We start from the raw sequence: 15,413 nt of genomic DNA on the forward strand, positions 1-15,413 counted from the left end.
GCAAATACAAAACCAGTGTCCTTGGAAAGGTCAGGTGACTTCAAACTCTACCTGCCAAGGGTAAGAGTTGTTTCTGGATGCTCAGATCTGCAGAGTGCAGGGAAAGACAGAGATAAAGACTGTGAGCTGCTTCTTGTGGAGATAAAAGTTGCATATGAAATTATGCTGCCACAAAACTGAAAGGATAATTGTGTATATTGGGAGCAGCTGGGCCAACACTTTACCAATGAGTTTTGAATGGCAAAACTGCCCAGTTGCTTCAGGTGAGTGAGCAGGAGGAGCCAGATTTTTATCTCTCCAAAACATATCAAAGGCATGTGGAATCTTTTTAATCAAGTTTCTCAACAGTCTATTGAAGGCAGATGTCCTCCTTCATATATGTCATAATCAGAATGGAGTGTTAAGCAAAAATGTAATCCCCCTTGCCCTGATCATCTTGAGTGACCTCCCTCTCCAATGACTGATTTCGCAACTCTCATTCTCAGGAGTTTAAGTTCAGATTCAGATTGAAGGTGTCTCTGGCTTACAGATGGATAATCCAGAAATATTCAGGCTTCTGTCTTTAACCTGTGTCCCCTCCTCCAAGAATGCTTTCTCAGGGCAACACCACATAAGTTTTGCGAGAGGGCAAGTAAGTGATTCTCAGCTGTGACTGCTCCACCTTAATTTGTTCATTTTTAAGATAGATATCAAGTAATAAAGGCAAAAGTTAAGAGAGATACTTTATGTTTGGAGTAGAGAATTTTTTTTTCTGCATCTTAAGCAATTTTTTTTTAACCTTATTTGATACAAAAAGATCAGGCTATTATATGGCACCGAAGGACAGGTGTATTGAAGGTATTGCATGTATAAACATGAAAATAAAATGCCAACATATATTAATATGAATTTTTTATATATATATATATGCAGACTATATTTATTTTATTTCTATTTATGTATTTCTTAATGCTGCTTTTAATTGGTGGCAGGGTAAACATTATCTAACCAATGAATTTTTCAGTGACTGACATCTGCTGCCATGGGGAAGGAAATGATGCGTTTCATCCACAGTAAATCCTCTTCTGTGCAGAGATTACTGAGTTTAGGTCCATGGTGTAACTGGAATTTGACTTTGGACTGCTTCCTGTCATGTCTGATCTGCAGGCTTTGTAGTTTATGGAACTATTAAGAAAAACAAAATAAAGAATGACTGAAAAGCTGGGGCCAGGAAAATGCCCAATTATAGATCTGACACTGCATTTGTGTATTAGTTAATTTGCTTTACTTGCTAATTCTAAGTATTTGCAGTCTAATATGACCTGTGGCTGTCATTTTGTAATGCCTCTAGCATGTTTTTGGATATTTACCTTTCTTGTCATGTTCAAGGTGTTTAAATGATGATCAGCTCCCATTGTCATCCAAAAGGTGGTACAAGAATACTTTTCTCTTGTAGTAATATGAAATCCCCCATTAGTCAGACAATTCTGCAGTCTTGGATTACCAGATGGTGATCAACTGCTGTATAAGGTCATTGTGGGATACCAGATGCAACAGTTACTGGTAACCACAACCTATCATGCTTAGATAGAGCAGTATCTGACTGCCAAGCTGAGGAAACCAACATTTCCAGGTGAACTCTGCCTCAGATCAGCAAGGTACTTGTATTTGCTCTATTTAGCCTGAATTAAGACACAGACACAAAATCTGTATATGTGAATACTCACTATAAAGTAGATGGAGAATAGAGGAAAATTACAGCTTCCTTTTTACTTTCCCTGTAAGCTCAGAGCTTTAAATAGTCTGCTGTGTGTTCCTTCATCAGTAATCAGTCTCTCAAGGCTTTGAAAAGTGATGCGTTTAGGTAGTGGACTTGAGGGTGCTGGTGGATGAGAAACTCAACATGAGCTCTCAGTGTGCACTTGCAGCCCAGAAAGCTAATCACATCGCGGGCTGCACCAAGAGAAGTGTGGCCAGCAGGGCAAGGGAGGTGATTCTCCCCCTCTACTTAGCTCTGGTGAGACCCCACCTGGAGTACTGCCTCCAGTTCTGGAGCCCCTATTACAAGAGGGATATGGAGGTGCTGAAACATGTCCAGAGAAGGGCCATGAGGATGATCAGAGGGCTGGAGCACCTCTCCTGTGAGGACAGACTGAAGGAGTTGGGGCTGTTCAGTCTGCAGAAGAGAAGGCTCCGAAGTGACCTAATTGTGGCCTTCCAGTATCTGAAGGGGGCCTATAGGAAGGCTGGGGAGGGACTTCCCAGGATATCAGGTAGTGATAGGACTAGGGAGAATGGAATGAAGCTGGAGGTGGGGAGATTCAGGCTAGATGTGAGGAAGAAGTTCTTCCCCATGAGAGTGGTGAAGCCCTGGAATGGGTTGTCGAGGGAGGTGGTTGAGGTCCCATCCCTGGAGGTGTTTAAGACCAGGTTGGATGAGGCTGTGGCCAGCCTGATCTAGTGTGGGGTGTCCCTGCCCATGGCAGGGGCGTTAGAACTAGATGATCCTTGTGGTCCCTTCCAATCCTGACTGATACTATGAGTAGGTATATGAAGATCCTTGAAGGACAAAATAAATTCTTCATTCTGGAACTGTGATTGCTAAGAAAAACCTGTACATGGCTGTTTAGAATTTGAGTAATTTCACCCACAGGTTTACTTATTGTATGCCCAATTGTTGTCTTTGAAATTCTCCTTAAATTGTGGAAGAACTAAGGCAAATGGCAAAAATCCTGACATGCTACTCAGCCTTTGAAAAAGCAGTTTCTTTGAAATCATAATCCTAGGGACATGTTTCTACCTCTGAAATGACAATGAGACGAAGTAAAAAAATCACAAATTATTTTGTTTTGAAGCAGAAAGTGTAGTCCTCAGACATGTGAATGATCCATCAACAGTTAAACATTTCTTAATGATGACAAGGACAGGTTATCACTCGTTAGCAGTTGTGGGTGTTGGGAGCTCTTAGCTCTATCATGAACTTACTGCATGAACGAAAAGCTTTTGAAATTGTAATTCCTTACTTGCAGAAATCCTTCAAAGATTCCAAGTTGGGAGCAGATGCTGATCACTTAGAGGATTGAAAGGGCTCTTCAGAGGGACCTTGACCGGCTGGACATGATGACATTCAACAAGTCCAAGTGCCAGGTGCTGCACTTTGGCCAGAGCAACCCCAGGCAATGCTATAGGCTGGGGTCGGAGTGGCTGGAGAGCTGCCAAACAGAAAGGGACCTGGGGGTACTGGTTGACAGCTGGCTGAACATCAGCCAGCAGCGTGCCCAGGCAGCCAAGAAGGGCAATGTCATCCTGGCCTGCATCAAGAATAGTGTGGCCAGCAGGAGCAGGGAAATCATTCTGCCCCTGTACTCAGCACTGGTCAGGCCACACCTTGAGTCCTGTGTCCAGTTCTGGGCCCCTCAATTTAAGAAGGACATTGAGACTCTTGAACATGTCCAGAGAAGGGCAACGAGGCTGGTGAAGCGTTTTGAGCGCAAGCCCTATGAGGAGAGACTGAGGGAGCTTGGATTGTTTAGCCTGGAGAAGAGGAGGCTCAGGGGAGACCTTATTGCTCTCTACAACTACCTGAAAGGAGGTTATAGACAGGAGGGGGTTGGTCTCTTCTCCCAGGCAATCAGTGACAGAACCAGAGGACACAGTCTCAAGCTGTGACAGGGGAAGTTCAGGCTCGAGAGAGAGTTGTTAGCCGTTGGAGTGTGCTGCCCAGGGAGGTGGTGGAGTCACCATCTCTGGAGGTGTTCCTGAGGGGATTGGACGTGGCACTTGGTGTCATGGTTTAGTAGTCATGAGGTGTTAGGTGATAGGTTGGACTTGATGATCTTTGAGTTCTTTTCCAACCTTATTTATTCTATGGTTCTATACTATAAAGCCTTCTTGTCTTGTCTTGGACAAGCAGTGGGTAAGGGAAGACAATGTCAGCTACAAAACCTGGAGGCAGTCATGAGTGGGAAAGGAAGGAATATTTGGGAGCATGTTTTGGGTATGACAATGATGACATTATTTTGAGAAAGGGAAAACAATCTGAACATCAGGAAACCATTTGGTGTGCAGGACACGCTGAGTCTGGAATAATGTTCTATATTGCAAAGTGGTACTCACTCATGGATCTTGGAAGTGATGCCAGGGAGTCTGATATTGACTGTGAAACAGCTGGGATGGTGTAAATGTGCATATGTGTATAAATCTTCAGCTGGAAGAGTTCAGGGAAGCTGAGCTGCATCAACTACCTTCTTTCCTTTATTGCTATTTTACAGACATTTAAAATGGAAGTAGATTCCCAATTTGCATTTTAATAATGGATTTTTTCAAGGGAAGCATTCTTCTTTGAAAAGCTGGAATGACTAGTTTTGCAAGAGTACAAGCGATTCTCAACGGTGACTGCTCCACCTAAATTTGTTCATAAGTAAGACAGGTGTAAAGTAATAAAGAAAGAGGTTAAGAGAGATATTTTGTCTGTGGAGTAGAGATGATCCATGTATATTGGAAATATCTTTCTGTAATTTTTTCCCAGGAACACTTCAGAGCTGCAGGTTCATGTTGATGAGCTATTTTCCTTTGTTTCCCTATCTCTTGAGAAGGTTGTGCAAAGTGTGACTAAGGAGTGAGCAGTGGGCTATTAAATGTTTTTGGATGGAAACCACCATATCATACCACTGCATATTTTGGATAAGGCTGTCCAAACAGTCATCACACAAACACCAACACAGGTGGTGACCTGTATAAAAGAGGATTTTATTCTAGCAAACCTTCTCTCTTTCTTTGGGCAGAATTACTTTGATACTGACCTCGATGGCACAGGAGAGTATATTTAGGTGGCACCCATCACAGATTCCAAGATTGCTTTCTTTCCCTGCATGGAGTTATGCATCAGTAAAAATGAGATTGATTTAAAAATAAGTCCTTGGACCTTGTGATGATACAAGAGTATTAGCTACCTCCTGTCATCAAACAGAGAGGCTGGAAAGAGTGTGGCAGAGCCAGAGCCTGGTCTTGCATGCTCCAAAACCTACTAGCCTCATATAAATGTTAATTTGGTGCTACCTTAATGCACTGCTCTTACAGGCAGTGAGTCATGGCATACCAGCATGAAGAGGAATTGGGAAGGCTTTTGTGCCCCAGTGTTTCCTGCAGGATGCCTGCCTGGGGTCGCTCTGGGGATGAGAATGCTCAAGAAGATACTTTTGAAGTAAGCTCAGAGGACGGGTGAACTGCTCTGCTCCCAAGGCCCACGCAGAGGAGCACAACCCTCTCTCCTGCCTCACCCTTCCACCCCCAAGTTTCATCTACCACTTGTAGCTCCTCCCTTCCCTTTCATTGTAGTACTTGAACTACAGGATTTCTGGACATGGATTATGGATTCACTTAATTTTTTTCTTTTTCTAGATATATGCTAAATATCAGACAGGGAATGCCAAGCATATAGCAAGGTCACTGTAGCACAGCAATGCCTAAAGCAGCTTCAGGGAAGCATGGGTCCTGTGATCACTTAGTTGTGGCACTGCACTGGCATCACTTACCCTTCTGAACTGTGTACTGCTGTGGGAAGACAGCTACAGGTATTTAGCTCACAGTTTGGAAAGAAACTGTTGAGATCTCTCTTGGTACCCTGGAGTGTGGTAGGGCAGTGCAGAGGTCCCTCAGAGAGCTTTTCCTCAGAAGTGCATTGCTTGGGTGTTTGAGCTGTTGCACAAATTCAAACCTTTTTATTAGCAGCAGTGTTTTCTATATAAAGCAATCTCTGGGCAGGAAGGGGTGTCAGTGCCCCCCATAAAAATCAAAGCAGGTGAAAAAGAAATCGCTCTTCATTCTGCTGACTCAGTAGAGGTGCTCTAATAGGCTGCAGGAGGCAGGGAGGGGATTGCCTAATGACTGGAAATAACAAAGGGGTGGAGCAGGAGAGACTGGTCATAAAATCCCTATTCCTCCACCTCTAATCTGCATGAGGAGTGCCTGCCAGCTGTACGACTTGGTAGCTTTTAACATTGGACTTACATGCAACTGTGGCTGCAATGGGATCAAATTTAAGTTCAAGTGAGGTAAGAAAAAGGAGCCAATAACGAGCATAAAGTGGGTAAAATTGTCTGATATTTCAGTTAAGATGATGACAGAGAAGAGCAGCTGTTTGAGGCGTACGAGCAATCCATGGAAAGCAAGTTTGCTGTTCCGCAGATCTCATGGTTGCAAGGATGGTTTTCCTAGTCTAGCCTTTTACAGCACCTTGTGGCATGTCTGCGTTTTGAGGCTGTATTTTAGGACTGACAACCTTGCTTATTGGGCTTCCTTGAAAAATCATATAGCTTCATGTCAAGGAAATAAGAAGCTGGCAGAGAGTTGTGATGGGTTCAGTGATCAGTAAAGCACCTGATGAACATCTTTAACGTGTATGCTTTCAGTATGGCTTTGAATGTGAGATGTTTTTAAATGTCAGACTAAAAGAAGAGTTTAGCAGGTAGCTTAGTTTTTTTAACTTTGCCTTGTGTTGTTTTTCCTAGACTTTTACGGGCACCTCAGCACCTGCGGTGAATACGGTATGTGGTAATTAGCTGGCCCTTCATTAAATGCTGTCCAGTGCTGAATGTAGAGCAGCAGAAAAAAATGTTAGGAATTCAGTGGCTTGGGGGAAAAATCATCCTGCAATATTTACTGATCGCTGAAAAGCTGAGCTGCAGCTTCAGCTCTGTAGATGAAATATTGGCCCGGCTTTCAGCAAACTCTCAGTTCTCTTGGTGTCTGATGCTTGTGATGCTGTGAGTAATATGTTGCATTACATCAGGGCTGGTTTGTACTTGACCTGTATCAATCTTTTGAGTCCTCCTAATTTATGTGTTTTGATTTATTTGGATAAAATGCTCTCCTGTCTTATGCATTACCCTTCATAAGAAGGCTCCATTTAAATGGTCTTTGAATTCTTCTTAGTGCTCTGGTATTCCGTGTAGTCTTTCTTTGCACTGTAATGACCTGTCTTAGAGCTTGCAATTCTCGGTGTTTAAAAACATAGTGTTGGAACATCAGGTCAAAGGAACTTCTCCTCCCTTTCTGCTTTGCCCCAATGAGCCCACATCTGGAATGTCATGTCTAGATCTCAGCTCCCTGGTTCAAGATGGAGAGTGATATGCTAGAGAGAGTCCCATGGCAGGCTACAAGTATGATTAAGGGACTGGAACATCTCTCTTATGAGGAAAGGCTGAGACAACTGGGGCTATTTAGTCTTCAGAAGGGAAGACTGAGGGGGGACCTTATTAATGCTTACAAGTATCTGAAGGGTGCCTGTGAAGAAGGTAGTGACAGTCTCTTTTCAGTGGTGTCCTGTGATAGGACAAGGGGCAATGGAAACAAACTAGAATACAGGAAATTTCACCTTAGCATGAGGAAAAGCTTCTTTACTGTAGGGGTGATGGAGCACTGGAACAGGATGCCTTGAGAGGTTATGGAATCTCCTTCTCTAGAGACTTTTCAAGGCCTGTCTAGATGTGTTCCTGTGTCACCTGCTTTGGCAGGGAGCTTGGACTCACTGATCTCCAAAGGCCCCTTCCATACCCTACCATTCTATGATTCTAACAGGCAAAACTGTGAAATAACTATGAAATAAATCTGTTTTGTTCAGCCTCTTGAGAAGCCCAATCTCATCAATGCTATAGGCATGGAAGTAGTGGCCAAACTTCCCTGAATGTGAAAAAAAGAGCAACAGGGTGCTTTTGAATGGCTGAACTGAAGATGAATTCTGTGCATGGGCAGCTGAATACTCCCTGAGCAGATGTTTATGTTAACATGTATTAGCATAAAGGAAAACATAACAGCTAAGCTACTACAAGCCAGCAAATGTGAACAGCAGTATGGGGCTGTCTTCAGACAGTTGCAATGGGTTTGGGGCTGCCAGGGGATCTGTGGACAGAAAGATGGACTCTTGCCTTTGCTTCAATGATGTTGGCGTTTCCCAGCCTTGTTTGGTTTGGGTTGTGATTCCATGTGGAGCATTGCAGTGAAACAGATTCTCCCAGATGATGGTGAAATAAGTCTGCTCCATGAAGAATTACTGTTATTGTCAGTGTATGATGCCTGATGGTGCCCAAGAGCCACCTACTTTCTCTATTCAAGGTGAAATGTTGGGCTGAAGCAAAGATGTTGCAGAGTTTCTTCAAAAAGTAGCATTTAAAATGATGTGTATAGCTGGCAGCCCTAAGGAAATATGTTGGGATCACAAAAGTTGTTACTTTTCATCCTGTAAACTGTGGCTGTGTTTAGGGGTTCAAGCTGCTTTTTCACCCTTAGTGCTTTCTGTGTTGTTAGCAGGTCACTAGGTGTGATACCTGTACAGTTAAGCAGCTTTAGATTGTGCCTCTTATGTTTAGGGTATTGAGGGTAGCAGAACTGACCAGAATCCAGGACATGCAGTTTAAAGTAGGACCCGGAGCCCCTTCTGTCTGCCCTGACTCTTTGAGGCTCACAGATGCAAAAAGCAGGGAGGACCTGGCTTTTGGGGTTTATGTTGTTTCCTTCCTTTTCCTTCCCCCCCCCCCCCCCCCTTTCCCCCATGAAAGTTGTTTTTTTTTATGATGACAAATATATAAGTATAGTATATCCGAGTTGTTTTTTGTTACTTAGTGACTCAGTTAAGGAAATCAGCTTTCATTATCAGAATCAGTTTCAAGACAACCTTCAGGGCACATGGGATGTGTGTGAATTAAATGTGAGTGGATATTGAAATTAAAGGGAATATGTAAAATATTTGGTGGGAAAATGTTGGTAGTGCCCTTAAGCTGTGATATTTTCTATACTACTCAAGTTACTGTGTTGTATCAAAGTAATACAGGCTAGCTTGGTCTTGAGAAAAAGCCATGCTGAGCCATGGAACTATCTGATTTGGTTTCTTTTCTAAGCTTTGTATTTTTTCTAACATGCAAGTCCAGCTATGGAGCTATAAACAGGAAGAGAAGAAAAATCACATGAAAATGGCAGTTTGAAACCGTGGTAGTTTTATACAGCTCTTGGAATGAAAACAGGCCTTGCATCACTGCTGCTCCATTTGCTTTTATTCCCAAACAATTCCAGTGGTTTCTGCTGACTTAATAAGACCCAGCTGTAAGGTATTTTCAAATGGGTGAAATAAATACAAAGCATGTAGTACAAAGAGGGGCATGCCTGATGCATTTGACCTTACTTGACATGGTAGAAATTGTAGTGTCATGCAATCCTGCCTGCCCTTGAGGCTCCAAAACTCCTTGAACTTGAAAGGTGCTACATACCTGAGCCAGGTCAGAAGTAAGGCAATGATCTGTCTTTTAAGAGCTTGCCACTCTTTCTGACAGGAATGAATGATTTGTTTGTTTGTTTGTCGTTTTTCATAGTCTTTAAAGTAGTGCTGTGACTTTTACTCCTTTTTGAAGAGAGTGCTAAGCAAAGTGAGGTCTGCTCCAAATAGAGCTGGCAAACTGTTTTACTTTGGCAACTATCTTCTCTCTTGATGTCACCTGGGAATGTTGCATACTTCATACTCGTCTTCCCAAGGGAAAACAAACAAACAAAAACCTTTTAAGATTGGAATTTTACTGAACTAGAGCAATATTAGAGTCCAGTTATGTAACTCTTATTCATAGGGGTGAGCACTCTTGTGTGTGAATACTGTATTGGCTTCCCTGGGACAAGTTATGTGAGGATTGCACAAGTGTGCCACAGGATCTAATTGGACTGTGATGTGACGTAGGGTAGTGTGACCAAGTCCTGCATTTGCAATCCCATGTATTTAAGTAGTTTCAACAGTGACTATTAAAATTCCTGGCTTGTGTTTCCGGTTTATGAGGTAACAATGATGTCTCAGACAAAATAAATACAGAAGTTGAAAGTCAAAGTGTGTGTAATGACTGACATGGGAGGCTTCTGGCCTCAGAACTTACCCAGCCTGTGATGTGGCCATCAGCATGGTAAGGGCAAAGATGTGGAAGTCACTGCCTATTAGCAGCAGATTATCTGATTATCTGGTTTAAAATGTGCCCTTCAATAGGTTTTCTGTGTGACTAAGTTGCTGACAGCTAAACTTGACAAAACATTCAAGCTCCTAAAAGTTAGGATTTATAAGGTCTGACTTTCAAATCTGTGGTATGGGAAAGGGCTCTACAAGCTAGAGTGAAGCATTGAGAATTGATTCAATAGGTTTGCAGAGTTAGTTGCATCAGAATGGGAATTGTAACAGCTGAGCAGGGAAGTGTGTAAACAGGTACATCCAGTTAACAAGAACAGCTGAGCACAGAAACCCCTTTCTTGGATTTGATCTCTGTGTGCCACTTAGGGTTGCAGGGAGATACCACTGTCCCCTTCAGATGCACAAAGCAGAGGTCTAGATGTTTGTTTTCAAACAGCTGAGCAGAAGTTATTCCTTTAAAATGGTGTCCCACCTAGTGGTTACAGCACTTCACTGGGATGGGGATAGGATAGGCTAGGATAGGGTAGGATAGGATAGGATAGACCAGACCAGGTTGGAAGAGACCTTTGAGATCATCAAGTCCAACTTATCACCCAACATTGTCTAATCAACTAAACCATAGCACCAAGGACCCTGTCCAGTCTATTCCTAAACACCTCCAGTGATGGTGACTCCACCACTTCCCTGAGCAGCACATTCCAATGTCCAATCCCTCTTTCTATGAAAAACTTGTTCCTAACATCCAGCCTAAACCTCCCCTGGCACAGCTTGAGACTATGTCCTCTTGTTTTGGTGCTGTTTGCCTGCGAGAAGAGACCAAGCCCCACCTGGCTACAACCTCCCTTCAGGTAGTTGTAGAGAGCAATAAGGTCTCCTCTGAGCCTCCTCTTCTCCCCTTCTGTTGTTTTCTATTCAAGGGATGCAAGCCTCCTTGGGTAAAGACATGCTCCACCTCTTTTGCTGAAATAGCACTGCTGAGGACACATTTTGGATTTATTGGGTGGGAAAGGAGGGACCAAGCAAAAACATAGCAAACCTGTTGGTAGGTTTGGTAGGGATAGACAAGCCTTGCTTGCGGGTCCTCGTATCTTGGAGTGCTTCTGTGTTCTACTCTGTTCTACTGAATACATAGAGAAAAGTAGTTCTGGCAGTTCAGCTGCATAGTCTGGGCATGATGTATTTTGGTTGCATTTAATTGGAGCCTATAATCTTTATTTTTCATCTACAGAACTAGGTTGGTTTGTTTGTTTGTTTTCCTCTTTCAAAATGTGTCTGCCTAAATTCTACTTTGTGGCTGTATTGGGGTAATAGACCGGGTAGGAATGTGATACACTCTGAGAGAACGGAAATATCCCACAGCTGACAATTCAAATGCTTGCAAACACCCTAGACCCGTGCTGCAGTCTGGATAGGTTAAGATAATGGAGAACAAATGTGCCCAGGTCTGTGACATGCTCTGACCTCCAACTCTGCACCTTCAGTCCCTTTCCCAACCCAAAGGGAAGTGGAAGAGGATATACCAGTACATGCCAGGAATCACCCAGACTGTTTCTTGGAGGCTGCTCTTCATCTCTGCTGTGTTTATAGAGGTGCTGAGGTTTTTGTTGGTGAGGACATAGAGCTGCTTTGTTACATTGTGCTAATGTCCAATGTCACATCATGGTCCCAGTTACTTAACATTTTGTCAAAGCATTGTGAAACACTTCATGATAAACCTTATGCTAGAGCTGGAAAGGCAAATTGTCTGGCAAAATGTAAAGGATGTATGAAAGAAGTAGTAGCAAGCTACATTTTGTCAGTTAAGATCAGTACAGCATTTTCACTTCAGCTACTTATAATTGGAACAGACACTATTGTTGAGTAGTTATCTTCAAGGTGAAATGGGGAAAGAGTTAATTTATAGCCTGTGGAATATGAAGACATTAGGATGAGCCACGGAAGTTATGAGCTATTACAGAATTAATATGTCAGAGCCCAGAGATATGAGTTAATTCCCAAGATCATATCTAGAAGGAATTTTGTGGCTTTATGCTGGGGACCAGGACTGAAAAAACAGAGATGGATGAGTCTTCACGAGAAGTATCTTGTCACTATCAACTGCATTTCTGGCATTTTGGGTTGTGTGCTTGAATTTGTGCTGGAGCAGGAGCTTTCGCTGGTGCTTGGTGGCTGCTTAGCTCTATCCACACAGCTGCTGGGGTAGAGTTTGATGTTCTATTGCAAGCAGTGGTAAGAGGTGTAGGACACCCACGTGTGTGCTGTTGGGGTGTTTATTGTGATAATAATGGTGTTAGAAAGAATTGATGTTTATCAAACCAAACTCTCAGCACCTATTAGCTCACATGTGGTTTTGAAATCTGTTGCTTCTATTTCAGTGCTGAAAAGGGTTTTGTGCTAAGAAATGTGTTTAAATCTTCCATCTGCTCCAGCTGGTTTGGTAAATGATATGGACTCAGCCTTAAAATCCTTATTCTCTCTATGTCCTTAGAAATGCAGGGTCACAGTAGCCTGTGACCATAGATTGTAATTTTAATCTTAATGTTGTCTTTTCTCTCTCTTTTTTTTTCCTTTCTTTGCTTTTTTCTTTTGGAACTGTTGTGCAGAGACCAGTGTCTCCTTTCAACTTGCTCACTGTAAAAATACTAAGAGTGAGGAACGTCCGGAAGGCAGACTTGCGTGAGTACTTCTACTGTTTTGTTGGATGCTTCTTATAATTCTTTAAAGTAAAAAAAATAACTATTTTGTCAATATTATTACTCTTAAACTCTGTAGGAATAGATGTGCTACTCCAGGTTTTCAATAATTATTTTTGTTGTGACACTGAAGCATTTCTTTCTGGTTCTAAGTGTAAAGAGGCTAACTCAAGCAAGGTGATTCATTTCATCTCTTGCTTTCAGGCCTCGCTGTATGAGATCTATTTCCCACCCTCCTGACAGCAGACTTAGCTGGTGATCAGAGGGCTGCTCTTTAATTGACAATCATTCTTGTACTTTTGAACAAGAAAACTGAGTATTCCTTACAGAATTGCTGGACAGAAAAAAGGAGAGGACTGATGAAGCAAATGCAAAATCAGTAGTAGTAGGAAAGCCTATGAAAATAACAAAAATACAAGCAAAATGATTCTGTCTTCTCAATATGAAGATAAATAATATGAAGAGATTACAAAATCTAGTGTCTGTGGGAATCTATTTAACCTAGAGAATGGAACAATTTTAAAGTCAGAAACAATTACACAAATCACTACTGAGAAAGTATTGAAGGGGTTTAAGTGAGAGAGATTGAGGGGAAGTGGGAAAAGGATTTTTTGACTAAAGAGTGCAAGAGAAAAATGTCATAGCCAGATCACAGAGCAAGAGTTAATATTCAAAGAGCCCAAGACAGAAGAAATCTCTGCAGCAGGGATATCTCAGGGGAGCCCTGAGAAGATTCAGGTGCTCTTCCTCTGCAGACTAGTGGCCATTGGCTTGTTGAACTGGAGTGTAGCAGCAAATTTGAAAAGGAAATCCTCAGTGGGAGAAGGAGACTTGAAAGAATGGCAAGAATGGCTTGTTCACTGTTCAGATGTGGCATTGACTCACCCAGGGCAGGGACTGTTTTAATTCTGAATTTTCCAGTTAGTTGAGGACTTCCCTCAGAATTTCTGTTCTACAGATAGGGGTCCTCAATAACCCCACTCCTGGGTGCACTGAGGCTTGCTCAGGGGCTTTTCAAAACACAATTATGCCACTGAGTAACTTTCATAGGAAAATTTGAATGGTTAAACATCTGTTTAAAGAGGAGGGAAAGGCATGAAAGAAACAAAGACAAAGTGAATAAGGAAATTAAAATCTAAATATCATAAGAATAAAATGGAGAGATGTAAACCCACAGAAAATTCCACAATGTGTTCCCCAAAGTCTTGCTGAACATAGCTCAAGATTAATTTGCTGTTGGTACACTCAGAGTTTCATGCAGCACATTGTAGTTTCTAAAGAAACCAGATGTAAATTTGAGTTAATCTACTACAGATTTTGAGATTTTAACTAAAGTAATGGGTCAAGAGTAGAGGAAATATTTACCTGATCTTTGATTTGGTGCTTTCTGGCAGGAAGGATGTGGTTGGAACCTGTGGAAGTTGTGCTTAACAGCAACAGTGATTTTGAATGAATGAGTCTGGGGTGGGTTGAAGTTTCCCCCTGACATTAACTTTGCCAGACCTACTCAGTTAGAAGCATATGAAGCTATATTTACAAGCAAAATCTACACTCTACAATGGAATGCAAGAAATATGTACAAAATGTACAGTATTTACAATGTTTACAGATACTCACAATTAATAAGAAACAGCACAAGGACTCCCCTGGCCATGGACCAGGGGAAGCTACTAGCTTCTCCCTCCCTGACTCCCCCCTACTCCCCTGTTCAAAAGGGACAAGAGAAAGGAGCAGAGAAGTTAGACTTAGCCAAGGCCAGCCAAAAGCATGTTATCTCTCCTGAGCAAAGCAAAAACACCCAGAGATCAGAAGAGAAAAGGGAAGAATTGTTATGGTACAGCTCATTTTATTTTAGATATTTACCCAATGAATTTGTTTAGAATAATCTTTTGTTTCTCTTTTTACACCCAATAGTGATTTATTTATATTTTTCTACTTTTTTTTTTTTTTTTCCATCAAAATCTGTAACTAAATTTTAAAGGCATAGCCTAAAACCACCAGTGATTGCTACCAGGGTAAAAAACAAACCACCAACTGTGCTGCATCCATGTGTGTTGTTCTGAGTTGCCTTATTCTTGCATATTTCACATCATAACACCACTGTGCTTATTTGTGTTGGTCTCTCTCCCCCCCTTCTCTCTCTCCCCCCCTTCTCTCTCTCTCTCTCCCCCCCTTCTCTCTCTCTCTCTCCCCCCCTTCTCTCTCTCTCTCTCCCCCCCTTCTCTCTCTCTCTCTCCCCCCCTTCTCTCTCTCTCCTCTCCCCCCCCTTCTCTCTCTCTCTCTCCCCCCCTTCTCTCTCTCTCTCCCCCCTTCTCTCTCTCTCTCTCCCCCCTTCTCTCTCTCTCTCTCCCCCCCTTCTCTCTCTCTCTCTCCCCCCCTTCTCTCTCTCTCTCTCCCCCCCTTCTCTCTCTCTCTCTCCCCCCCCTTCTCTCTCTCTCTCTCCCCCCCTTCTCTCTCTCTCTCTCCCCCCCCTTCTCTCTCTCTCTCTCCCCCCCTTCTCTCTCTCTCTCTCCCCCCCTTCTCTCTCTCTCTCTCCCCCCCTTCTCTCTCTCTCTCTCCCCCCCTTCTCTCTCTCTCTCTCCCCCCCTTCTCTCTCTCTCTCTCCCCCCCTTCTCTCTCTCTCTCTCCCCCCCCTTCTCTCTCTCTCTCTCCCCCCCTTCTCTCTCTCTCTCTCCCCCCCCTTCTCTCTCTCTCTCTCCCCCCCCCTTCTCTCTCTCTCTCTCCCCCCCTTCTCTCTCTCTCTCTCCCCCCCTTCTCTCCTCTCTCTCTCCCCCCCCTTCTCTCTCTCTCTCTCCCCCCCTTCTCTC

At 42.9% G+C, this 15,413-nt stretch overlaps 1 protein-coding gene across 2 annotated transcripts in view; it reads left to right on the plus strand.

Moving 5' to 3' along the window:
- The first annotated feature begins 5,932 nt into the window (after positions 1–5,932).
- Positions 5,933–15,413, plus strand: part of LOC137452734 (cytosolic phospholipase A2 epsilon-like) — a 42,463-nt gene continuing 32,982 nt past the window's right edge. The window contains exons 1-3 of one of the 2 annotated variants that reach the window (XM_068161381.1): positions 5,933–6,032; positions 6,489–6,524; positions 12,517–12,589. In XM_068161381.1, the coding sequence (XP_068017482.1) occupies positions 6,006–6,032; positions 6,489–6,524; positions 12,517–12,589 (136 nt within the window). In that variant the 5' untranslated portion in view covers positions 5,933–6,005. The remainder of the gene's footprint in view (positions 6,033–6,488; positions 6,525–12,516; positions 12,590–15,413) is intronic. The other variant, XM_068161382.1, reaches the window with a different exon arrangement.

Source organism: Melanerpes formicivorus, unplaced genomic scaffold, assembly GCF_026170545.1.
Source record: "Melanerpes formicivorus ecotype bairdi unplaced genomic scaffold, bMelFor1.0.p_v2 SCAF_58, whole genome shotgun sequence".
Lineage (NCBI taxonomy): Eukaryota > Metazoa > Chordata > Aves > Piciformes > Picidae > Melanerpes > Melanerpes formicivorus.